The sequence below is a fragment of the Stylophora pistillata genome, chromosome 7 (assembly GCF_964205215.1).
Source record: "Stylophora pistillata chromosome 7, jaStyPist1.2, whole genome shotgun sequence".
NCBI lineage: Eukaryota > Metazoa > Cnidaria > Anthozoa > Scleractinia > Pocilloporidae > Stylophora > Stylophora pistillata.
Genome location: NC_142525.1, coordinates 33,083,486 through 33,109,228, shown reverse-complemented (window position 1 = coordinate 33,109,228; position 25,743 = coordinate 33,083,486). Strand labels below are relative to the sequence as shown.

At 38.7% G+C, this 25,743-nt stretch overlaps 3 protein-coding genes across 5 annotated transcripts; 1 reads left to right on the top strand and 2 right to left on the bottom strand.

Moving 5' to 3' along the window:
• Positions 1–36: 36 nt before the first annotated feature.
• Positions 37–5,045, top strand: LOC111325547 (ras-related GTP-binding protein A). Its single transcript, XM_022929374.2, has 8 exons — positions 37–189; positions 307–406; positions 712–778; positions 1,697–1,919; positions 2,726–2,944; positions 3,682–3,773; positions 3,939–4,054; positions 4,371–5,045. Exons 1-8 carry the CDS (start codon positions 160–162, stop codon positions 4,469–4,471), a joined length of 948 nt encoding a protein of 315 aa, XP_022785109.2. The 5' UTR covers positions 37–159; the 3' UTR covers positions 4,472–5,045.
• A 1,381-nt stretch (positions 5,046–6,426) lies between these two features.
• LOC111325514 (doublesex and mab-3 related transcription factor 3, truncated) lies at positions 6,427–12,755 on the bottom strand. Of its 2 annotated transcripts, XM_088726740.1 has the most exons (4): positions 10,196–12,755; positions 9,927–10,046; positions 8,840–9,249; positions 6,427–7,819 (listed from the first exon to the last, which is right to left on the bottom strand). In XM_088726740.1, exons 2-4 carry the CDS (start codon positions 9,938–9,940, stop codon positions 6,882–6,884), a joined length of 1,362 nt encoding a protein of 453 aa, XP_088582866.1. In that variant the 5' UTR covers positions 9,941–10,046; positions 10,196–12,755; the 3' UTR covers positions 6,427–6,881. The 2 variants fall into 2 exon arrangements, with proteins under 2 accessions (XP_088582866.1, XP_022785075.2); XM_022929340.2 differs by lacking the exon at positions 9,927–10,046.
• A 143-nt stretch (positions 12,756–12,898) lies between these two features.
• Positions 12,899–25,459, bottom strand: LOC111325515 (protein IWS1 homolog). 2 transcript variants are annotated; one of them, XM_088726730.1, is made up of 16 exons: positions 24,595–25,459; positions 22,897–23,041; positions 22,030–22,108; positions 21,317–21,362; positions 21,036–21,207; positions 20,713–20,755; positions 20,276–20,305; positions 19,643–19,714; positions 19,426–19,508; positions 19,054–19,105; positions 18,493–18,570; positions 17,786–17,903; positions 16,556–16,664; positions 16,214–16,279; positions 16,026–16,140; positions 12,899–13,602 (listed from the first exon to the last, which is right to left on the bottom strand). In XM_088726730.1, exons 1-16 carry the CDS (start codon positions 25,328–25,330, stop codon positions 13,474–13,476), a joined length of 2,073 nt encoding a protein of 690 aa, XP_088582856.1. In that variant the 5' UTR covers positions 25,331–25,459; the 3' UTR covers positions 12,899–13,473. The 2 variants fall into 2 exon arrangements, with proteins under 2 accessions (XP_088582856.1, XP_088582857.1); XM_088726731.1 differs by having other exon boundaries at positions 22,897–22,975.
• Between the last annotated feature and the right edge of the window lie 284 nt (positions 25,460–25,743).

The window sequence follows — 25,743 nt, the reverse complement described above, 5'->3', positions numbered from 1 at the left end:
ACATACATGACAAAGTTTAATGCCCACGCATTTACCGCTGACGCTGTTATATTGCGATTGTTTTTACATCCTCACATGACATCCTCGCGAGGATTTATGCAGATCGCTTGTAGCAAGGAAAGGTCCGTAGTTGCGTTAAGATTTTTTTGATTAGAACTAATGGAAAAGAACGTCAAGATGAAGAAGAAGGTATTTTCAGATATTTTTCATTTTTCTTATTAGATAATTGCACCTTTATATACGACTTAGGGGAAAAGTTTGTGTCCTATCATCGTACATGTTTTATCTTGCGAATTTTTCTTGAAGGTTCTTCTTATGGGTAAAAGTGGCTCTGGAAAAACGAGCATGAGGTCGATAATATTTGCAAACTACATCGCAAGAGACACAAGAAGACTTGGAGCGACAAGTAAGTATTTTATCTTTCGCTCTGAGGAATGATTAACGCTCGAAACGTCAGGTTTAAAAAAACTCATTATGTGGCCAATTGTAATTACTCTTTACAACCAAATTATTTAATTAACAAACTATTGTTAACAATGAATTTTTTTATGTACCCATACTTTGAAGCTTTTAATCTTTATCGTTTATGATTAACATCACTGCAGAATTTTTCCCACGCGCGTTTAAACTTAAAGAGACCTCTTTACATTCCATTCTTGAGTGTAAATTCAATTTTTCTTCTCACTTAACAACTGCTTTTTCTATTTTCAGTTGACGTGGAGCATTCTCATGTACGATTTCTTGGAAATTTGGTCCTCAATCTCTGGGATTGTGGAGGGTAATTAGATAAATAAGCTTACTGTCCTTTTTCTATGTACTTGTTTTGAATTGTAAAATATTTTGACAGGTATTTGTATTTTTTTATTGTACTAAATGAGCTAATAAGAAATATTGTTTTTACTGTAATTAATAATCGGCCAATTGGCTGATACAAGCAACTATTGTTTATCGGTCATGACCTAAATGGATACTCCAAAATCAGGTTTCCAAGTGAGGACTGGAACCTATTATTTCCGTTTTATTTCTGAACTACTTTTTTTCTATGGATCAGATACAAAAGTCACGATTTTAGGTGAGGACAAAGATTGTAAAAGGTTGGGAAGTCATTTACTGACAAATAAGTTCTTCAGTCCCAGGTCTTACTCAGAAACTCATTTTGGAGTATCCATTTAAGTCACGACTCTTTGAAGTTGATTTGGTATCTCTAATCAACACTTTCTAGTTAAACAATATAATGCACTTTCTCTTGATTTACTGGTGTAGTAACCTATGCAGGATGTTGGGATAACATGAAAAAGTTTGTAAATCACAAGCCAGAGGTTAGTGATTTAAAAACATTTTGAGTGTTCTCTTAACATCCCAAGTTTGTTATTATGCCAGTTAATTGATAGAAAGTATGAACGATTGCTTTTTTTTAAATAAACTTAAAGATCTCTCAATTTTCTATGGGCTTACCACTGGAATAAAAAGAGGGTTTTTCACCAATCAATTATGTCGCTTATTTTATAAACCAGCCTAGACTAGCAGCTTATATTTTCAGAAAGTATATCCATCACAAGAAAGAACATCAAGGATCAGGGAGATGAGATGAATTTTTGCCTGTCATCAATTCGAGGCAGCCTTTTATATCTGCTTTTGTTAAATCTTCATAAAATGCAATAATAGTGATTAATTTTTGTTCTGGGTTAATTTCCAGACAAGAGGCATTTATGGAGAACTATTTCACAAGTCAGAGGGACAACATTTTTAGAAATGTTGAAGTGCTGATCTATGTGTTTGATGTGGAAAGTCGTGAACTAGAGAAAGATATGCACTATTACCAGACTTGTCTGGAGGCCATTCTCCAGAATTCGCCTGATGCCAAAATATTTTGCCTAATTCACAAAATGGATTTGGTGCAAGAAGATCAGAGAGATGCAGTGAGTAGATTTGCAGCCTAGTAACTTTGCAAAAGTGACAGTGACTTCACATTTTAAGAGGGAATGTTTGAGTTGACTGTTTAAAATAAAAAAACATGGGAAAGATTGAAAACCTTACATTTGCCTAGCAATACCCTGTAGAGAGCTTTTTAAGATACAAGGTAATTTGGTTTTATTAACTGAGCTGATAATGTTAATTGGCCAGTGTGTAACAGCTTTAAAAGCTGATGTTCCGAGCATTAGCCTTTCATCAGAGCGATTGACAAAGGGCTAATGCTCAAAACAAATTACCTCGTTACCCTTACTGACACAGCACAACAATTTATTTAGAAACTTAATCCCCCCCCTCCCCCCCCCTTAACATGAGAAGCTCTTGTGACACCCTCTTGCTTAAGCAACCCAGATTCAAATCTAAAGTGACACTTGGTGACAGGTCGTTTACTTGCGCAGCACCTAAACTCTGGAATGCATTACCATTCGAAGTTAGAAACTCTAAGTCATTGGATATTTTTAAGTCAAAGTTAAAAACACACCTTTTTCGTTTAGCATTTTTATCGTAGCCTGAACACGATATTATAGCAGTATTAGTATAACATCAATATTTGTATGTAGTTCTAGTATTTATTTTATTTTATTTTAATAGTTGTATTAATTATTACTGTGTTATTTTATTGTGAAGCGCATTTGAACATTGTATGGAATTTGTGCTATACAAATTATTATTATTATTATAATTTTTTTTTTTTTTTTTAAGATACAGGTTGGATTTTGAAATTGTCTCCAAAAGATACAATTATTTTTTTCAGATTTTCAGAGAGCGGGAAGAAGACCTAAAAAGGCTCTCAAAGCCACTGGAATGTACATGTTTCCGCACATCAATTTGGGATGAAACTCTCTACAAAGCTTGGTCATCCATCGTCTATCAGCTGATACCAAATGTAACACAGCTGGAACACAATCTGGAGAACTTTGCTTCCATCATTGAAGCAGATGAAGTACTTTTGTTTGAGAGGGCCACATTTCTTGTAGGTATTTGAATAAAGGAGGCTATGCACACTGATGTTAGAAAGTAAAGGCTGAAAGCTTCGAGGCCTGATCCTGCTTGAGCTTACCCTAAAATAGTAAATACTTACATTGTAGTTTTTATTAAAATGAGCTGCTTATCCATAATAGTTAATGTCAGTTATTTGTTACAAATTTTTCCATCATTAGTCCATCAATAGCTTTTTGCACCACAGGCTGTAGTGGACACTCTGATAGGTTCTTATCATAGTAAGTGGAAGGTGTAGTGGCCTCATGGGTAGTGCACTTTAAGTCTGGATCAAGGTTCGAGCCCTGGCTGGGGACATTGTGTTGTGTTCTCAGGCAAGAAACATTTCTCTCCCAGTGCCTCTCTCTCCACCCAGGCGTTTAAATGGGTACTGGTTAATTTAATACTGGGGGGGGGGGGGTAATCCTGCAATAGACTAGCACCCCATCCAGTGAGGAGAAGAAATACTCCTAGTCACTTCATGGTACAGAAACTGGAGTTAAGCACCAGCCTGATGGGCCAGTTGGCTCGTAAACAGACTTTACCTATCTTTACCTTATCATAGTAAACAACACAAAGACAGGGCTACATCTCAAACAATAGCCTCATGATCCAGATGTGATATGATAAGAGTGCAAACCATGTGAAACCACTGTTGATTTGTTAATTTTGTTGTTGTAATTGTCACCTCTGTGAACCACATGTGAATGACACTTGTTGTTAATTTTTCAGGTTATTTCCTACTGTCAACGCAAGTCCCATAAGGATGTACACAGATTTGAAAAAATTAGTAACATTATCAAACAGTTCAAATTAAGCTGTAGGTGAGTTGAGTTTTGTTGCAGAAGGTTCAGGTGTGCACTTTGATGAACTTGGTTTCTTCATTGCATCACTACTGAGTTCATAGTCCAGATTTCAGTGCTTGAAACCCCTGTATTGTCTTACATGGATAACTGATCTTGACTTTCCAATCTTATTTTTGTCCATAGTAAACTACATGCCCATTTTCAGAGCATGGAGGTGCGAAATTCTACATTTGCTGCATTTATTGATGTCTTTACACCCAACACATATGTGATGGTTATCATGTCTGACTGCACAATCCGTAAGTATATTTACGGCAAACTTTCTCCAATAAGCACATCATTGGAGAATGGTTCTACCTTTTATACTTCAAACTCCCCTTAACATCTAAAGGGTAAAAAAAAAAATTAGCTTTTGGTTGACATTAACCAACTTGACTTGCAGCATTCAACTGACAAACAGGTTGTAAAATAGCTTTGTACATTATAGAAACAAATCTTAAAATCTTTTTATTAAACATAGCTATCTGCATTTTCAGATTCCAGAGAAATGTGAGATTGATTCTTTAGCAAGTGAATTTTCAACATATGCTTTGTGCCAATTTTTGTTTCTTACAGCATCTGCTGCCACACAGATTAACATTCGCAATGCAAGAAAGCACTTTGAAAGGCTAGAAAAGGTTTCAAGTAATGGGCAGCATTCCCTGAAAGGAAGATAGATGATGTAGAATGAAGTACATCTTGAAGATAAACAATGTGTTGCTAAATGAGGAACAGTTACTTGCTTTGTATCCTGTATTATGGAGTTGTATTCCCTGTCATTAATAATAAATAATTGCATTTGTGTCCCACTGACGACATACAATCTGCTCAAGCAATAACATCTCACAAGGTGATACAATCCTGGTATCCTATTAAGTCATAAAGTCAGTCAGATGATAATTATGAAAAGGGTCAGTGCCACTTTGAATAGTCTGTCAGTCTCTTGGTTTGCCAGCCATGACCAAACAGAAGGAGGACAAGAATGAGAATATGACCCAGGATCTCACTAAATCCACCAGATCAGGCTTGCAATTAAGAGTCCAGGCCTCTATCATTCTGAACAGCATTGTCTAATGAGGCTGAAAATCCCCGGTAGAAATTGTTCTTAATTTCAATTAAGAATAACCTGTTAACCTGTTTCACAATCTGTTCAAACAGGTTGTGAGCGAGTTGAATGTCAGATTTGCGTGGCTTTCTTTTCACTTGGCGTAGTATATGTTGGAAAAATATCATGCTGTACTTTATTCTTTATTATTGCTCCAAATATTTTTTGTGTGTGTTTCAAGCAACTGTTATCATCAATCCAAGCATATTCCACTTTAAAATGAATTGGCTTTCCACACGTAAGATCTGATATATTTTATTTTAGGGTGATCCATCAATTATCAAATGCTCTTGTGGTAGTCTAGTGTTACTTCAGTTATGTATGGCTAACTTATCTGTGAGGTATTTGAAAACGGCGTCAAGAAAGAAACCAAGTAACTGCAGAGTTATGTGAGCTGGAGTTGAGTCTTAATTAATTTTAAAAAGATTGCACATTGCTTCTGCATTATCGGTGATTTGTAGAGTAGTTATGGCGAGAAGGAAACAGATGATTTGGTAAGTGGCGTGGCGTGCAGACGGCAAACCAAATTACGTAGGACTTTTACAATCTTTGTGGTTGCCAATTTACATATATAAACTTGGTTGATTAACCAGATTTTCTTGTAATGCTCTCCAACGAGGCAGCGCCGCTGTTTTTTCAGAGTTTTACCCCCTTAAATCATAAAGTTGAAGTTGAAGTTCCTTTATTTGTTGAAGCAGGTTGATTAATTGGAAGCTGTAATAGCTGATGTGGACCTGCTGTCCTAACCCACCCATCCCACCCCAGGGGAGGACATCCATCACACAGTAATCTCGTGTGTGGGAAATTAACCCTGCAGGAGACGGGACCTCCATTTGTTCGTCCCTATCCGAGAATATCTAACCATTTCTTGATGTTAAAGAAAGGTAGTAAATTCTTCTCAATTATTTTAAGACCTTGAGTGTTGGTCCGGCCGGGGCTCGAACCCTCGACCTCCCGCACTACAGTCCGGCGCTCTATCCATTGAGCTAACCGGGAGGCGGTTCAGATAGATCAGTCTGGTTGGCATTTGCCCACGGTAACAAGAGAGCGGGGATGAATCTTTCTGAGAGGATCTTTTTCTCACTGATTTTGAGAAGGAATTGAAGCTGCACTAGTTGGAAGCAATAATGAAGGGGCTGAGCTTCTAAAGAAACTGCAGCACACCGTCGGTAGGGGAGTATATCTATCTTATTAACCAAGCGCGAGGGCCGTACTGGGAGAATATCGGCCTGAGGTCTTTACAGTACAATAAAGACCGAGGGCCGATATTCTTCCAGTACGGTCCCGAGCAAGCTTGGTTAATAAGAGATTTATTATACGACTGAAGTTCAAAGGGAGACAAGAGCGGTATCATTCGGGACCATTCGGGACAGTGCCCGGTCCAATACTGAGAGAATATTGACCGGCAATAGAGCATTTTGATTGGTTGATTTTAGTTGTTGGCCCTCTGACTGCCCGAGTCTTGTAATAAAGCAAGATAGTTTGGTTTTATCCACTTGATTAATAATGTAAATTAGCTACCGTAAAATGGTTGACACATTGATAACATTTATTTAAAAAGGTGACTTTGTCATAGGAAGGAGTAACACCTTTACCGACAACATTTACAACTTATCAGGAATTTGCGCATGAAAAAGTAACTATTTTGACCCTACTACCCTTTCGAAGCAATTATTTTCGGCACTAGTTCTGACGTAGTGATAAAAGATGAGCGCCATATATTTGGACACAAAAAAGGAATTAGATCAAATACAGCAAGTCGAGGCTTACTTGAAAACTTCTGGGGAAAGACCACGAACAGCTTTTTTTAAGTTTAGTTGTTACGACGTCCTGTTGCAAAACTGATACAACTGGAAGAAAATGAAAACAAAACGAAAATGGTTAAACCACTTTCCTATTAGTTTTTCCTGGGAAGGTTACTGGTTCACTCGACCCACATGATGATGATGGCTCACGGTCGGTCAAACAAGTGGTACATCCTGTCAACATTTAAGGTCCGTCCCACATTTCCCACAAAATCGGTCACCAGATCGAGATTTTGTGCCACAACGAAAACAAACCGAGACTTCGTTATCTAAAAAATTGTTTTCTCTGGACAGGGGTGGTGAGCCTCGATAAGACGGCAAAAATGCTGGCCTAAGGAGGCCGTTTTGCGCATGATATCCATTTAGTTCTCTGTCTTCACGCTCGTTTCTTTGAGTTTGCAACGAACAGTTCCGTATCATGGGAGGTAACCTCAGTCCACCATGAACCTGCGCTCCAATTGAGGTCAGCGGATGCGCCGTAGTCTTGGTAGCACCGTTGAATGAGGCAAGAGGTAAAGTCAGAGGAACACCTGGAAGTAGAGTTGGTTTAACTCCCTTGAACGGAATGCTGGGAAAACTAGAAGGTAAAGGGGCAGTGGAAAGACAGGACGGGGCTGGCTCTGGAAATTCGATAGGGTGACTCTTGCCAGCCAAAATACATTCGATCGCTTGTACCAAATCACCACTGCAACCTTTCAGAACAAGTTCCAACACGTTTTCTTTGTGTGAAGGAAATATTTTGCTGAGAACTTCGACAGGTCGTGGAGGCTTCCGTCTTTTGAAGGCAGATTCACCAAGACTCTTTTGTAGAAGTTTAACAGTGTAGTCGAAGTCATCTTGGTCACGGAAAGTCGAGCTCCATGGCAACTGGAACAAAGAGCTTTCGTTCTCCTTGATCATGTGATCTGCCTGTGGTCGACAGCTTTCGTGCACGTGAAAACGAGGTGACGGGGAGCGAGAAACATTCTCGTTTGTTAGTTGCGGGGAGACACTCCTAGCTAATCTTTTAGGAGGTGGTTCATCACCTCGGTCGTCTGCGGGAAGAGTGTCATTGCTGGAATACTCCGGATCATTTTTTTCTTCTTTAATGAGCACTGGCTGTTGCGAGTTCTTCTCTGTGGAACGAACAATGGTAGAAATGAAGATTTATTTATTATGATTCCCAAGACCTAAACCCGCTCCTATTCCAATTCTTTGCACTGCCTGCCAAATATTTCTGTGTGACAAAGACAAAAGAGAATTTGAACGACTTGTTTTCCACAAGTTATTGAACCCCAGCGGTACCATCAAATAATTTCTAATCAGTACACACCTCCCTTTGGGGAAAACTTCGTGCGTTTTTGTCGTGCAAGTTCAACATATGAGCAAGCGGTTCTACAATTCATTAGAAAAGTAATAAATTTTGAAAAAAAATTCGAGATCTTTTTGTACTCGTTCAAGTAGACAGGTGGTATGATTGTTTTCCTTGTGAAGTTCATTTAACTAAATGATAAATACTTTCGGAAAGATATGAATCACATGAAGTATACGAGAATGATTAGAAATAACCTATATATAACAAATTACCCGCAGAAAATAAGCACATGTACCACTGTTTCCCTAATACAGTTCATTTCCTTCAATTACTTAATCATTTTTTTTTCTCTACTTAGACCCAGCACTTAAACTCTAGGCAATTCACATGTTTACTTATCAAATTAAATTTCATGAGGTACTTCTGAAAATCGCCACTGACAGGAAAAAAACTCATTCGAACTTTTTTTTTATCTTCTTGGTCAGGTATGTTTCTTTATTCCATTGCAAGATGATGCAATTTTCCTTTAGCGCTGTACATTTCAAAAGGAAATTTCTTTGGTTTAGAATTTCCGCCGATACGAAACAAAAAGATATCGAAGGAAAAATTACTCTTTGGTTTAGTTGAGATTGCACAACACTAAACGAAACAAAAGAATGTTTTTCCATTTGATTTCAACCGCAGCTGATCTTTTGTTCTTTTAAATCGTCTTCCGGTTTAGAGTTTTTTTCACGCCTGAGAGTCACATACTAATTTTTTCAAATCACGTACTATTTTTTAAAATGGCTAACTCTGTAGACGAAAAATACTAAAAATTATATCATAGCTATCTTTTTATTACCTTCAGTTACGGGGCAAGAAGCTGGTCGTGTCAATTCCGATAGAGGACTCGAGGAGAAGACCGAGTTCACTCTAGGCGTGAAGGAAGGTAATGTTACTTCGTGATCCACGCCTCTGTGCGTAAATTCAACGCATGGTCCACTGCCTTTAGACTCGAACGGTTCCATTCTGGTTTGATGGCGCAGAAGGGCCACCCTGGCAGCGGTAATTCTCTGTCTCTCTGCTATTAACAAGCACTTGGGGCAGACACAGTCCCTCCATTTACAATAGTGTTTGTGACCTTTCAGCGAAGACACCACTCCATGATTCCGGCAGCGGGCGCATTTCGGCGCGCGTAGGGTACCGTTGGATGGGGCATTCTCAGATACAGCACTCATAGCAATTTTAAAAGATTTTCTCCTCAATTTTAGCCTCAGGGATGAAACAAAACTCAGTATTAGTGCCTCTCTCTGTCGTAGATGCTAGGTTGCTCAGCGATCGAAGCAAAATTGGTCTCAGAAACAAAGACCACCGCTTAAATGTCTCTGACTAATTAACAGAGATGTTAGCCATGAAAAGCGAGCCATTTCATTGGCTTATAAGTGCTCAATTATTCAACACTATTGTTAGTTCGCCGCAAGTGATACTTAGTCCTTAGAAACTGTACAAAGTATAAGTACCCAAAATGGCAATCCACAAAACATTGAAGTGATGTGAAAATATCGTCTTAACTCTACGAACGTTCGGAAAATCTCCTTCTTTCGGTTCAGAGCGAGTGACCGTGCTTTGAGTTAAAGCACTCTGTTGTCATTCTTTTAAACAAGTTTGTTCTCGCTCTTTTAACAGTAGTATAAAAGTACCATAATTTATGTATGAATGTTATTCACTTCGAAGATTTTTTTCATCACCATCCACCAGCCAGAAAACTGTCGAACAAAATAAAACTCAAAGGAAAATCGGGAAACCAATGGTAAAGTGTTTTCGTTTCGATTCAGATGTGATTATTTGAAGAAACATGTGTAGTACTCCTTCAAAACTCAACCAACCATTTCACCATGTACCGGGCCAAACAAAAGAATTGACAAGCAATGAAACTAAAAACTTCTCACCTCGAGGAAAGCATTTCCTGATGTTTTAAGATTTTAGAGAGTCCACTGAAATGAATTTTGCGACTTACTCCTTCACAACAGTGACACCAATGGATTTCAAACAGGGTTTTTTCGCGAAGCCTAAGATTTTACACAAGATTTTACATAAGATTTTACATGAGATTTTTTCTCAGCTGTAGTTTGAGCTGTTAGTATTGTCAGTGGACGTGATTAAAATTAATAACCATTTTAAACATGGTATTTACACTTTTCGAGTAGCAACTGTTTACCTTTTCCGGAGCGCTTGCTTGTTTTGCTTGTTACAAGGCGGCGAAATATTTTATGACGTTTTCGTTTTTGTTGATTTAAGAATGTCCGGCCCGCGTTTTAGTTTCTTCGCCACAATCGGAAATGTATACATTTCGGTAAATAAATTAACACTGCTGTTACACTGGATAATTAGCAAATGTTAGCTCTGAACCAAACCAGTCTTTTTTATTTCTTGTACCAAGCAAGTTTGTATAGAATTATTTTTTGTGGCGGAATTGTCAGTCAGCCTTCAAGGACTGCCTACCCCCATTATACTTCTCAAAAATTGTCGAGGTCTCAAGATCGCACATGACATAACCATGTGCTTTTAATATTTATGATTTTCATTTTTCTCGCTGATCTCTCCCTTAACGTAGAGTTTTCAGTATTTTGACGAATCTAAGTATAAAGTAAAAGAAATTCGAGACCACCCACGGGTTTTTGCTAAAAGATGAAAATAACAGTAGGTATTCTTTGCTAGATAGCACATTCTCGGCGATACCAGTCGGGGACGTTTTAATATTTCAAGTGAGAGAACAGAAGAGTTCGCTTTCCCTCTGTGAACCAGACAGATTGTAATTCATAACAGAAACATGAGAATTTATAAATGATCCCTGGATTTCGAATTCAAGGAAAAAATTTTGCGGAAACTTGACACATTTTAAACTCATTTGTTGAAGTTCGCTTCCATGCATTGCTGAATTTTCAGCTAATTTTCATACATGTAAAAATCTAGTTCGTTTACAGTGGCTTTATTGTTTTTACATTGAAGACATGTTATTTCACCAATTGACTTTTAAGGACTTCGCACACTCTTTCCTTAGATATCTAAAGCTCTGACCATAATTTGTCATAGTATGCAATTTATTTTCTATAAACGCTCTTTTTAAATGTTTGTAGGAATTACTCAGTTAGTCAGGCGTTTAGACGCAAAATAAATTGACGGGCAATTTTTTTCTCCATTTTTCGGCGAATCCACCGGAACAGCGCACTCCGGCCTTTATAATAACATTCTAAAAACTGAACTTAAAAATCGCAATATAAACAAAATTTTTGATGATGTAAAAAGCATTCAAGTGAAATATTCTTACTAATTTCAGTTCAGCTTTGACAGCGGGTTACTTGCAGGTGGCGGCGATGAATATTTACCGGCTATTACCCCCAATTAAGATACTCCGCGAAATGTAACCTTAGAAGACCGCCCTAAACTTGAAAGTATGTAAAAGAGATTTAAAAAAAAAAAAAAAAAAAAAAACATGGCAATTTCTAAAATACTTACTGCGCAAGTAAAGCGTATGTCGTACAAGGTACATGAACATTCGCTCGATCGTTTGTTCGAGAACACGTCAAATTTCAATTGATGTCGTTTCACACGTGTGGAACAAAAAAGATTAGACAAGCATTCTCGCGGTTCGAGGATTCTGGACTTTCCTCTGAAGAGACTTCCATGTAAAGAAGAATTGGGGGATGGAACCGCGGAATTGATTTTTCATAGTTGAATATACTAGAACTTACCAAAATGCTGCTCCATAATTGATACCATCCTCCTCCAACGAACGCTTTTTCTTTGTTCGTGATGAAATACCTGTTCTGAGCATTGCACCTATATGCTCTTCGTTCTTGTTTTTCTTTCTTTTTCCAAAATAAGGACTTCAAGCGGTGTTATTTAGTACTTTTAAATAACTCTTAGTACCAGTTTAACGTTTTACCTTACAAACAAAAATATATTGAAAGAACTTTGGCCGTCGAAAGGGCGCCCCATTTTCTTAATGAAGAGCAAAAGCCTAAGGAATAACTCGCGGGAATTCTAGCTAAGGGCATTGTGCTTTAACCCTGGGTAAAACATTTCAACAGTCTCTTGTCACCCGCTCACTTTTGTGTGGAGACATTTTCATCAGGATATCATTACAAAGGTTCCTTTGTAAGTTGAAAGACTTTCAACGTTATATACCTCAAGCTTTATGAAATGTAAACAGAAGCGAGAAAAGTTCATACTTAGTCCTAATCTGCTGATCCTACGAGTTTCGCAGACACTAACAGTTAAACCAACAGAAATTGGAATAAGCGTCGTGACGAACTAGCAATTAGCTAAACTCATACAAGCTCTATACCAGCGACTTGATGGAGTTTCCCCGTCGCCGCTCTGAGAAAGCCTCTCTGGGGTGATCATGGGAAATAAACTTAGCTCTTGATATGCTCACCACTTCCAACATTACTCCATATACCATCTTAGGGCTACAAATAACGCAAGATGGTCATAGACAAGACTTGCATGGTTTTGTTTGCGTTTTTACCGTCTTTCGCACACCCCTCAAGGGATCGATTGACACAGACAAGACAGTAGGATGTATTTAAAAAACTAGAAGCCAATTAAATACTAGAAAATGAATTAATAGTGGAATGACAAATCCCTAACTTGTTGGTTTAACATATTACAATAGCGAACATTTTGCCCATTACTTGTACCATATTCTCGCTCCTAAGGGGCTCGCATGAACACCACGAAAATTTGCCAAGTATCTGCGCGTATCGTATACCGCGTTGATATTTCCAGCGCAATACGAAAACCACACTTGATAGAAACTCCTCACGGAGCAGCTTGCATCCTTGCGAAGCAACACATTTAATAACTTCATAAGGACACTGAAAGAAACTTCATCTATCTGTTGTATCCCTTGCAGTGATTCAACAATTTGAAAGTTTTTTTTATTTTTTTTGTTTTATGTACAAAACCACGTATCGGTGAAGATACGCGGACACCAAGGGAAGTAACTCTTGTTTTCCAAATGGCAACAAAAAAATATCACAAAGCATTCGTAATGTTCTATAATTATAAGGTTATAACCTTGTAAAATACTTCAGACCTCAGATGCTTCCCTTGGCAGTCCTTTGAAGTCAAGTTGCGAGTTCACAGTATCATCTCAGAGTGCTTGTAATACAGTATGGATTTCTGATCAAAGGTAAAAGAAAAACAAAAAACAAAACATGTCCTGATCCCTATTCGCCGTTCAATCAGCGTAAGTTAAAAAGTTGTTACATGGTTAGCTTTGATAGGTGTGCGTCGAAAACTTCGCTCCATTCCTCCTTCAAGTGACAAAAGACAGGGAATGTTTTCGGTTGGTATTCATTTAGCGTCGAAACTTCGCTCCATTCCTCGTTCAAGTGACAAAAGACAGGGGATGCATTCGGTTGGTGTTCATTTGACGTCAGTGTTTCATAAATACGATCATTCGTGTAGGCAGCACGAAAATGCCACCGATCAAAGCCCCATTTTCCTTCCTTCGATGCTTATATTGACAGCTCGCTGTGATCCTCTGTTGAGAAGCTTTTTTTTATCTTCAAACTTTCTCTTTTGTTTTTCAAACCGGTTCATCGTCTTTTGGGGTTTCTAAAATTAAAAGAACATAGCAAAGCAAGAAGAAACTCGATTTACACTCAATAATTCTTTTTGCTGTCTTTTTGAGTCTTTGTTCATTAACTGGTTACGTACACTAAACTACAACCGATTTCTAGTCCTCCCTTATAGGCCTATTTCCAACCGAGATGCCTTGCGCGCCCGGATCATTTTTCATATATGAAAAATATGCTATTTTCCTGGTAGTTGCGGAATCGCTATGATATCTTCTTCCATCTTACTAATTAGGGCTTTCAAAGTTCCATCTTGAATCATGTGCGAACAACAAACTATCGTAGTATCCATATCAGTAAATAGTTTTTAATTCTTACATGTATGACGGTGAAAAACGTCATTTGAAAAGTTGATGCCGCCGAAGAAGCGGTCTAGAGGAAGGCCGAGTCAGCCCGGCTCGGCAAAGGTTATTCGACTTCGAGAGTCTGTGTATGATTTATGGAGGGCAAGGAAAACAACCATGGGTTTCGGTGACACTAGAGACAGTGCTTTTGCAGAAATGTTATTGCATAGTTCCTACGATGGAACTAGAGACTCCGGGGAGATTTTTCGAGGTGAGAATAATTATTTGACTGATTTTTACTGAGATCCTGAGATATGTATGTAAGCGATGTCACTTGTACAAGTCATTATTCTATAATTGAAATGCGTCAAGTAAATCAGTTTTGGCCAATATTGGTTATTTGTTTATATTTTATTTAGTTACAATGAATATATGAAGTTCATATATTTTGAACTGCGGTTGTAGATATGTATGATGCACGATCCTCGCAGTAGAGAGCGCTATTTATGCAATAGCGAAAATCAGACCTGAAAAAAATCAGGCCTGTACGGGATTCGAACCACATATGAACTTCATATATTTATTGTATCTGATTTATCATCACGGGTTTATTACGAATCAACTTAACGGCCCGCTCCCAGTTGGCTTGTTAGCTCGATTGGTAGAGCGCTGCACAAGTATCGCACAGGTCAGTGGTTCGAGTCCCGTACAGGCCTGATTTTTTTCAGGTCTGATTTTCGCTATTGCATAAATAGCGCTCTCTACTGCGAGGATCGTGCATCGTACATATTTTATTTAGTGTTAAAGCCGAACACTTTCCTCCAACATCAGGTAAGCTTTGTACAAGTTTTATCCACAGACTCGATTTATGATTTTTCAGGCTCAAATATTTAGCTACAAATTTGTTTACTGTGTTCTTCACCAAATTTTTTTTTTTTTTTTTTAATAGTGTTTGTGAATGACTATCAGAGTTCGCCATTTAACAATAGTGGGATTCCAAAACAAAAACAAACGACTGCAAAGGATCTCGGATGGAAATGGGCCTTTAAAGTGCCTATAACCCCAAAAGATTATTTTGACCATATTAAATCTCTCTATTGCACTGAGCAAAATGCTGCAAAAATTTTTGTGTTCAGTTAATACCCCGATTTTTTATGAATTTTCAAAGTCGTGGAAAATCGCATTTTTTCAAAACACGACCTAGGCACGGAATTATCAAGATGGGTCTGGGTCGAGCACAGTTTGTGACGTCATTCCAGGCTTTCCAATGAGTTTGCTTCAAGGACTGGATGAAGTATCTTGACGGATATGCCTGATAAGTGCGTTGTTTTCGGGTGTAGCAACTTTTCCAACAAAGAAAAAAGAATAGCACTTCATCCGATACCTTTTTATGGGGCAGATGACCCGGAGAAAAAAAAAGAGAAGAAGAAGTAGGTTGACTTTGCGCAATTGAAGCGTGCACATTGGAAACCTACAAAATACTCGGCCATGTGTTCCAACCACTTCCGAGAGGAAGATTATTCAGTCATGTTTTCTGCTCTGACTAGCAAGACCATGCAACGAAGGTTGCGAAAAGATGGAGTTGGAATTTGCGTCTTTCCGACTGATTACGCGTGGAATCAGTCGGAGGAAGCGAAATCAGATGAAAGTGAGCGAAGTAAGAGAAAGGTGAGAAATATTTACCAGATCAGGCTTTAACGAAGGTTTCATCTCGTTGGGAATGTATAATATTGACTGAGATCGGATCGGAGCCCCACTGCCGATGGCCTGGAATGACGTCACTGGCCCCAGTCTCTGGCTCACTCGGTCGTTCGAAAACTAAACTCGACTTTGAAAAATCATAAAAAATCGCAGTTTTAACCAAACACTAAAATTTTTGCGGCATTTTGCTCAGTGCAATAGAGAGATTTAATATGGCCAAAATTTTTTTTGGAGGGTTATAGGCGCTTTAAAGCTACTATCAATATCCTTCCATCACTGAAAAGATCACCTCCAAGCTGAAACACCAAAGTCTGGCAAATTCTACTTTTTCCAATGTCTCACTACTATCCCTTAAAGACGAGTCACGCGTGCGTAACGTGACGTTGACCTAGTAACTGCTGTCTCATTCTTGACTTACCTTGGAGAAATCCATCCGTTCAACAGCATTCTGTGGTCGGACAACGTAATCTTTGTTGGATGGCGTAGGAACGCGGGCTCGCATCACAAAGCCCTTGTCACCAGGCTTCACGGCTCTGAAGAGAAGTTCAGGGCACGTCGTGTAAGTAAGGCACAAAACAAATGAAGTGGAAAATCAAGTGTACTCACTTTTTGTCACTCTGCAGAGCAGAATCGATAGACTTTGGAGTCTTGCCTCCGTCGCTATCTACTGAACTGAGGAAGTAGAAGAAAACAAGCGTGACCATCTCTTTAGAACTAAAATACGATACCCTTAAAAACAGTTTATGTGGAAAAAACGAAAAAAAAAAAGAATAATAATCCGAAAGAATACAGCCCTGGGACTAGAATGAGTCTTTCCTTCAGAAAGATGTTCCTTCAGTAAAGGTGACAGACCCAGAAGACTGTAAGAAGATTTTTCAGTCGGGACCAGAGTTTGTCTCCCTTCAATGGAAAAGTCCCCTGAAGTAAGTTGTCCACATTCCAACATACCTCAATCTTCTTTTCTTGGACATGTTTTGGTAATCCCGTTGTTCTCTCTCCTCTCGACTGAGGGATTTGAAGTTTGACGTCACACCGAAAATCGGCCGTGCCCAGTCATCTAAATAGAATAAACCACAAACTTAGAAAAAAAGAAATACTAAAAAAAAATAAATCGAATAAATCATATAAAATGAAAAGGGCCTGGACGTCCTGGACCAAAAATCATGAAACTTCTGGGATCATTTCATATGGGTGGGCAGTTGTACTTTCAAAGAATTCCTTTCTGTCGTGGTAACGTTATCTGGTCGGTTGTTTTCTGTCTTAAAAAAAGGTATTTACATTGTACGTACCCCAAAACCATTCTTTTTAAATATCATGAAAAGTTCTGTACCTTTCTTAAGAAAATTAGTTTGAATTGTATGAAATAAAAAAGAAAAAAAGAATTGATCCGCTTAGGGGGCGCGAGGAGCCGACAAAACAACAGTTTAGAATCTCTTGGTCAAAGACAAGCTGACAGGATCTTGTCTCTTCTCAACTTAGCCACCAAGAGCGAGGTTACCGAAAGAGGGCGAGGGGGAAATCCTTCAACGTCATACTACCACTGGAATTGTACTGAAATGAAATGGGGTGCGGTGAGATGCGATCCCTTCACAAAGCAGCTTTATTTTATTTAGCTTCGCCAACCGGCAGGGACACCGCACCAGCTTGCGCCGATTACTGCGGGCCCAATAAACCCACCCATTCCACCCCAGGGGAGGACATCCATCACACAGTAATCTCGTGTGTGGAAAATCAACGACTCCTACCCCAACCTTGCAGGAGACGGGACCTCCATTTATTCGTCCCTATCCGAGAAGACTAGAATATCTAACCATTTCTTGATGCTATAGAAAGGCAGCAAATTCTTCTCAATTATTTTAAGACCCCGAGTGTTGGTCCGGCCGGGGCTCGAACCCTCGACCTCCCGCCCAACAGTCCAGCGCTCTATCCATTGAGCTAACGGGGAGGCGGTTAGCTATTTTGTTCCGTTATATAATGCACGACTTTCAGAAAGGATACTTCAAGGAAATTTCTATCGAAATCTCGTACTCGTAAACGTAATAACAATATAATTTGGATATATCAACAAAGTTGAAATGGTAAATTGGCCACCGTAACGATTACAAAAGCTGACGTTTCGAGCGTTAGCCCTTCGTCGGAGCGAATAGAGGAATTGTGGGTTGTAATAACAATACTTACTGATGAGTTTTCCTGCAATTTTCTTATTGTCCCTTGTCTCCCTCGGGTGGCGGCACAGGTACATGACTGCCTTACCGATTCCACTCATTTTAAGAGTTCTGCTGTCCATGGTAGGAAACTGAAAACAAGTGACTACTTATTAAGTAAGAGTGAGGTCTTCACGGGAAATCCTAAACTATGAATCAGCTAATGAGCAAAGGAAGACAAGACAAGACAACTTTATTTAGCCAGGGTGGCCCAGTCAGCTGCGAGGCTGGTATCCTTAGGGGCCCTGGGAACGTTGTTAGTGACCCAGGACAACCCAACTGGCAATCCTCGCAGTGTTAATAACTTTGATCCACACAAAAAAAAGGAAAACAGAAACGAGAAAAAAAAAATGAACGGTTTTTAAGGAATTGGGAGTTTCTTATTCTGACTTAAAAAAATAAGGACACGTTTTAATGGCATAATTTTTTGTGCTTGTGCAGCTGCGTGTGACCCTCTATCGCCTCCTATTGAAGTTGAAATTTTGAACATTTTGTGGTCACGTGATAAAATGCTTATTGACTGAGTTTGGTCGGACCGGACGGGAAAATATTTTGCTCTCGGTCATGAGGCCACGTTACGTCATGACCGAGAGCCAAATTTTATCCCTTCCGGCCCTCCCACTCGGTAAATAAGTACATAATATTCAGAAAGACCACACGCAAGTCAAGCTAGAAGGTTACCTCGACTAAGACTTTAAGCAGTCCTTCTCGAATCTGAAGATGAGGTAAAGAACCATCTGGCAGAGGGCTCAACCAGTCCTAACGTGTGAAGCAAAATACGACATGAGTTAACTTGGAAATGAGCCAGTAATCATCTAGAATACCAACCAAGCGCGTCCATAACCACGCAAGTCACAGTGCGTTTCAAGCAAAAACACTTTCTTTTTCATTGGGAAAAAGTTATACAGCTATTTTCAAATCGAGCGTTGAAAGTGATCCGAAATGATATCAATCGCGACTTGGTCGTCCGCGTTTTTCCCGCGTTTAGGCAAGTTGCTCGTTCTTAATTTGAGTTCCCATTGGCTGGTTGTGATATCTCTTTATTCTAATGTGTGCACTGATTGGCCATTGAAGATAACACACTAAATCGAAAAATGACGAGAGCATCTAACAGAAGGATTCACGACCTACCTCAACTGCCTACTTTAACACTCCGCTGCTAAATTTTCTTCATCTGTCAAAACTTTTCTTCGTTTGAAGGCAAAATGAAAATAACACATCTGAGAGGAAGAACTTACTAACCTTCAAAACTGGCAAAACACCAAGCTCTAGAAATGTGGTCTGCAAATCAGCTCTGAAAAACCAAACAAAATTCAGTCGTCAAGTGAGCAATTAGTCCATTTTACAGTTGTGTGCTTGGTTGCCAAGCCTTTGAATGGGAGTGAGGCTAGGGATGACCTTGTTATGATACAAACCTTGCTGCCTTTCAAATGTAAATCACTTTGTTATCATGCTAACTAGATAAAGGTCTCTATCACGACAAGATCATCTTTAGCCTCACTCTGAATCAAAGGCTCGGCAACTAAGTACACAACTGTAAAATGGCCTATTAATTAGAGAATTATGTTTTATTGGGAAGGGAGACAGACTGCCAAACGACTGTCCGAGACTTACTTGTGTAAGTGTGTTAGAACAGAAGGAAGCATTTTGAGTTTCTTGGTAGCTGCTTGCTTTGCACCATTAAGCATCCTATCCTCCTGAAAGAGTGAAAAAAGAAAAAAAAACCTGCATGTGAAGCTAGAAAAGCAACAATAAGAAGGACTAATAGGAATCTCAAAGTGGAATTATAGTTTTTAATTATTATATGACCAAAAGTAAAAATAATAGATACCTCCACAACCTCTTTCATCTGAGTTATCATATGCGCTACTGCATCATCACTGTCACTTATGATGTCTACATTCTGTAAACCCAAAACCATTATAAAGTCTATAAGCGTGTATTCATGTTCATTCAACTTTCAGCAATGATTACTGTGTTTCAGAGACCTCTGAGATAAAGAACTGTTTTGTTTTTTTTTTTTATCCAAAGTATGGTGAATTCCATTTGGTGATTGAATTTTACAATTTTAAAATGGATGTAATGAGGTGGAAATTGACCTTGGGTGGCAAGGAATTTTGGTCTAAAATCATACTTGTGATTTCAAATGTAATTTGCATTCCCTGCTTGTTGGATTGTGAAATCAAGTATGTGATTTCAGACCAAATTGCACTCCACTCACTTGAACATAAATAGAATAAGAAAGATAATTTTTGAGCTCAGTAAAGAAATAGACACATGCATTGACAAAGAAAAATTGAGTTCCCATGAGGAGTAGAACCTCAGATCTTTGGATTCCATTGGAGCACAGAATCTGACGGTCTAAGGTTCCATTCCTCAAGGGGACTCAGAATTTTTTCTTTGTTCCATGCCTGTGACAAGATGAAAAAAATATCTTTCTCTATTGAATATAAACAGTGCTTACCTTCCTTTTCCTCCTGAAATTCCTGTTCATCTACGTAAGCAGCCGAATTACAATTTAGTTAAAACCATGATACACATGAAACTGACAAAGATTAATTATGTTTGACGGCCAAATATGATCCTAGATATACAAAGATGTCAACAATCTGTTACGAGTAAGATTCACAGACAAATTGTGTTCTTTGTCAGGATATGAACCCAAGCCAATTTCTATTTTGTAGCCAATGCTTAACAAAATGTGTCAAAGAGAATGTTTCCTGCAAGCCCAGGATCTTCCTTCCTCTATTTCACATTCCAAGGAACATTCCAAGGAAGCCTATTGTTGAGATCTAACCTTTCTTTTGAGACATTACATCAGAAGATTTCAAAGAAAAAAAAAACAATAAAGTAGAATAAGTTCCCTTGAGTGACTGTAAAGACTGCAAATGTACAATGTACCTCCTTCTTTTTCTGTATCATCAGGTCAAAATCTGACACAAACCTGTAAAGCAAAAAGCAAGATGTATGGCATATATGTACAAGAACATAAAATATCCCAGAGGTAAATTGCATTTTGTCCTGTGGATGACCATAACAAACTGACCCTAACAAGTAAATTGTAATAAGTGTGGAAAGAGAAGCCTGCAAAAATTCAGACTGGGAAATCGTATATCAAGCACAAATGCACTGATACATGATTTATGGGAACAAGCGATGTTTCAAGAGTTCTCTTTAGTGTGTGAGGAAAAGGCACATATTGAAATTAATCAAATTACTCTTACACTTGCTTGTCATCCAAGTCATCGTCATCGTCATCGTCATCATCATCCAAAGCACTTTTGTTAGTTTTGGGTTTTGGGACCTTCATTGTTTCCAAGTCATCCTTCCTTGCTTTAACTTCTTCATCATCAACCTCTGATCCAAGGGACAGCGAGTGTTGCTTTCTATCTCGTGCTAAATACAGACAGCAAGGAATTGACTTTCAGTATGATAAACTAGGTAGAAGACAACAAGGCTGGATAAATAGTTACTGATTGGAAAGAAATAGGATTTTTATTTGCACCTCCTTTCTTCTTCCTGGTCACTTCAATGTCTTCTTGTCCAAATCCCTATCAGTTTGAAGAATCAGTTAGAAGTTGATCTTTTGGTTTGATTACAAAGTCAGAGCAGACAAGTAAAGAAAATTGAAAAAATTGTAATCTTGCCAAGGGCACAGGTTTATTGTTTCTAATATCACGATGAAGCCAGAAAAAATACTTGAAGAAGCCAGAAAATATTTGGATCAATGTCAGCAACTGCACACCTTCCCCTCCTCTCCCCTGATCCAATAACAGTCAACTAATAACAAGTTAAGGTTGATATTAGGTTAGGGGAGGGGTGGGTGCACAGTTGCTCAGCTACTAACTGGCAACAAGTTAAGGTTAAATGTTGGGTTAGAAGAGGGGTGGGTGCACAGTTGCTCAGATACTAACTGGCAACAAGTTAAGGTTAAATATTGGGTTAGGGGAGGGGTGGGTGCACAATTGCTCAGATATGGGCATTCTTCCATATTATCATCAGCAACAAGGGGGTGGGGAGTGGGGAGGAATGAAATAATATGAGTCATCCAGCAGGGCCAAGCTGTTTAAATGGCACAAAATCTATCCAAGTGATAAATTGCTATCCAGCAGATCAGGGACTGCATAATGTACTGTACTTTCCACCGGATAGAGATTTATGCACTGGATAGTGTTATCCATCATTTGAACAACCCGGGCCTGGTGTTTTCATTCTTACCACAAATTCTTCCTCTTCATCACTAGCACCAAAAATGTCCTGAATCAGCTGCTCACCAGCCTCTTCTTCAGATTCTAGCCTGATCAAGGTTTAAAGAAACAAGCCTCTTTTCTAACATGTAAAATGTGCAAGATGTGGTGGCCTGGGAGCTAGCATGCTGGACTCTCTGGGTAGAGAGGTATGGGTTTCGGTCTTGGGACCCATTCATGAAAGTGTTGGTGGTTACTGATCACAAAAAGCTGGGTTTAGTTTGCTGCATTTACATTGAAGATTAAAATGTTAATAAGTTTGAAATTCAAACAGTTAACATATCACGCAATGGAACAAGGGTAATGGGTTCGAGCTAAGGTCCACATCACTAATCCTTCGATTTAGAGCCTAACACAAGGCTTGAAGTCCATATGGTAAATAGCATCTTTGAAACAGGCTCCTAAACTGGTCACCGTATTGTCTTTCTGTGCAAAAAACTATACTCTCATAGTGCTTGTTGGCATGCATGGGGTGTAGGTGGGTTTATTACAAATCAACTTAATGGCCTGCTCCCAGTTGGCTTGTTAGCTCAATTGGTAGAGCGCTGCACTAGTATCGCAGAGGTCAGTGGTTCGAATCCTGTACAGCCCTGATTTTTTTCAGGTCTGATTGTCGCTATTGCATAAATAACACTCTCTACTGCGAGGATCGTGCATCATACGTAAGGGTAAACTGTCTTGAAAATTTGATGAAATGCGATGGGGTAAACCTGTGATGGTCATGCCGCGGGTGAGATAATAATACTCTTGTTTGTTCATATCTGAACACCATCTTGAGTTTTATTGAGAAAAATGAAAATGATCAGCTTTGTGGTCCCAATATAAAAATTGCTCGTACCCTTCATCATCTTGTTCTGTCGGTCCACTTTCTGCAAGACTCTTCTCCTCTTTAGCTTCATTATCAACATCATTTTGATCTGCAAAATTAAAGGATGCAGTGTGTGTTTCGAGACTGTGTACCACGTGAAAAGTGAAACCAAGCTCTAGAGAGAGGTGGGAAGGAATGGTAAAAAAAGCATTAGAAGTTGGTGATAATTTTAAGGGGGAGAACAGAGGAATATCTGAACAGAGTTACCACCCAGCAACACTGTGTTGAAAGTTCCCTGTACTCACTATTGGACAATTTCTACAACTGAGAAGAATACCTTCTGCCTCTTCTGATGACTTCAGCTCTCAGCTCCTTTTTTTTAAATATATCAACAAAGTTGTAATGGTAAATTGGCCACTGTTACGGTTATAAAAGCTGACGTTTCGAGCGTTAGCCCTTCGTCAGGCTAACGCTCGAAACGTCAGCTTTTATAACCGTAACGGTGGCCAATTTACCATTTCAACTTTGTTGATATATTCAAATTAATTCGTTACCCCTTTTTTTTAGTTTTGTTTTGTTTAACATTTTCATTTTCACTTTTCTCTATAACTGGTCTCAGAAACCAAAACCACCCACTTAACCAGTAAAATACAAAATAAACCAAAGGTGGGGATTTAAAAAACTTTTTCCACATGCAGCTTGCACTGATGTAGTAAGCAGCTATGCCATAAGGTGAAACCTTGCCCACAGTTAATTCACTGCCTGTATTTTTCCTTGAATCTTTCAGAGTTTCAGGAAATATTAGGCAACTCAAACAAATTTCAAGATAATTTGGTGTTATCACCTGAGTTAATACTATTAGTTTGTAAAGTGTTAGGTTCATTTTTAATTTAAGTCATCCAATGAGATTTAATCATATAAAAGATACTAGGTGCATGGTGATTGGTAAAAACTATGGTTTATTATACAAATAAACCAATAGTAATTTTATAAAAGTACGAGGCTGCACTTTGTATCAGCTTGCCAGCTAAACAACTGAAGCAGGACAATGAGAGAACACTCCAAAGTCTGTAAATCGCTCAATCTTTGGCTTGAGATTTCCAAATGTTTCTTATTTTACACACACCCTGCATTGGTTATTCTACTGGTTAATGGATGGAAAGTGTAAGAAAGTGAATCAGTTTTATATCAGTAAATTTAACTTAAGTAAGGATAAATTTTTATAATTTTTGATTACGTATTGTTGTTGCTATTTGTCTAAGTTAGTTTTTAATTTTTTTGTATTTTATCACAGGCAGTTTATTTAAAATAAGGAATCTAGAATTCTGTATAAACTGGCCTAATTACTCAGATATCTCTTTTTTATACTTGTATATATATTTAACTCCTTGTTTTTGTTTTTGTTTTGATTATCTGTGTAATTGAATTTGAGTAAATAAATAAATAAATAAATAAATAGATACTAGGTGCATGGTGATTGGTAAAAACTATGGTTTATTATACAAATAAACCAATAGTAATTTTATAAAAGTACGAGGCTGCACTTTGTATCAGCTTGCCAGCTAAACAACTGAAGCAGGACAATGAGAGAACACTCCAAAGTCTGTAAATCGCTCAATCTTTGGCTTGAGATTTCCAAATGTTTCTTATTTTACACACACCCTGCATTGGTTATTCTACTGGTTAATGGATGGAAAGTGTGTCCTATCATTTCAATATCAATTATACCTATTGGCCCTTCCTTAGACTCATCTTCACTGCCAGGAAGAAGCTTGGAGACATCACTTTTCAAAATGTCATCAACTATTTCTGATTCGGGTCCTGAGAGTCCAAGACCCAATGGTGAAATTGGCATTTCTAAATCATCGTCCGTTGCAGCCCCTGAAGAAATAGTTCGCCGTCTTTCAGTTGTATTCTCTGTAACACTTAAATCGCCATCGTGCTCTCCTTCGCCCACCTCTACTCTTGATGCAGACAACTGACTAGAAACTTCGACATCACCTTCAACTCCCGTTCGTTCTAAATGATCTCGTTTTGTTTCAGATTCTTGAATTGTTTTCGATAGTAATTTCTCAGCTTCTGAGGAAGCTTCCTCCTCCTTGTGATCTACCTTAGCAACTGTGTTCTCTTGGTCGTCAGCTGTTGCTGAAGTTGATGAAATTGGCGAAATTTCCTGATCGTAGAGGGGACTAGCGTCGGGTTTCGCCTCAATAATGATATCCTCTTTTGCGTTGCCTTCTCCTTCGACTGGAGAACCAACACTAGAGCTATTGTTGCTATCTTCAGGTTGTTGTTTAGTGGCTTCTTTTCCGGTGTTCTCTTCTTCTTCACTGTCTGAAACATCGCTAAAACCAGGCGCTTCTGGCGACTCGCCGCCATGATGGATTTTAGGTGTTGGTGGCTTTTCTATCTCATCATCTCCAGAATCGATGTCGTCAAAGGGATTTCTGACGTGATCACCCATTCTTGTAAGGAACGGGGTATTCTATTCCAAGTACCAAGCTTTCTTGGGAAATGAAAGAAATACAAACCTTTCTGCCTTCACTCGATCATAATTCCACACTGTACTTCAAACACGAAGTTCAGCTTAGTAGCCAAGCTTTTTAAGAAGTGGTGGGGGGTGGGGGATTTCCAGTCACCAGTTCTTCACCGTCTTTTCTAACCCGCGGGGCATGATAGAAAAGAGGAGCAAAGACAGGATTAAAAAAAAGGAATGGGAAACTCAGAAAGAAAGAGAAAAGAAAAAAAAAAGAAAAAAAAAACGCACTCCCTCCCGTTGCGCAATCCTAACGTATAGGGTGTGCAGCTAGACGAGCGGCTGAGCTGTGAGAAGCTTGAAGGAGGAAATGGTGGAAAATGGCTTTTTTAGTCGCTGCC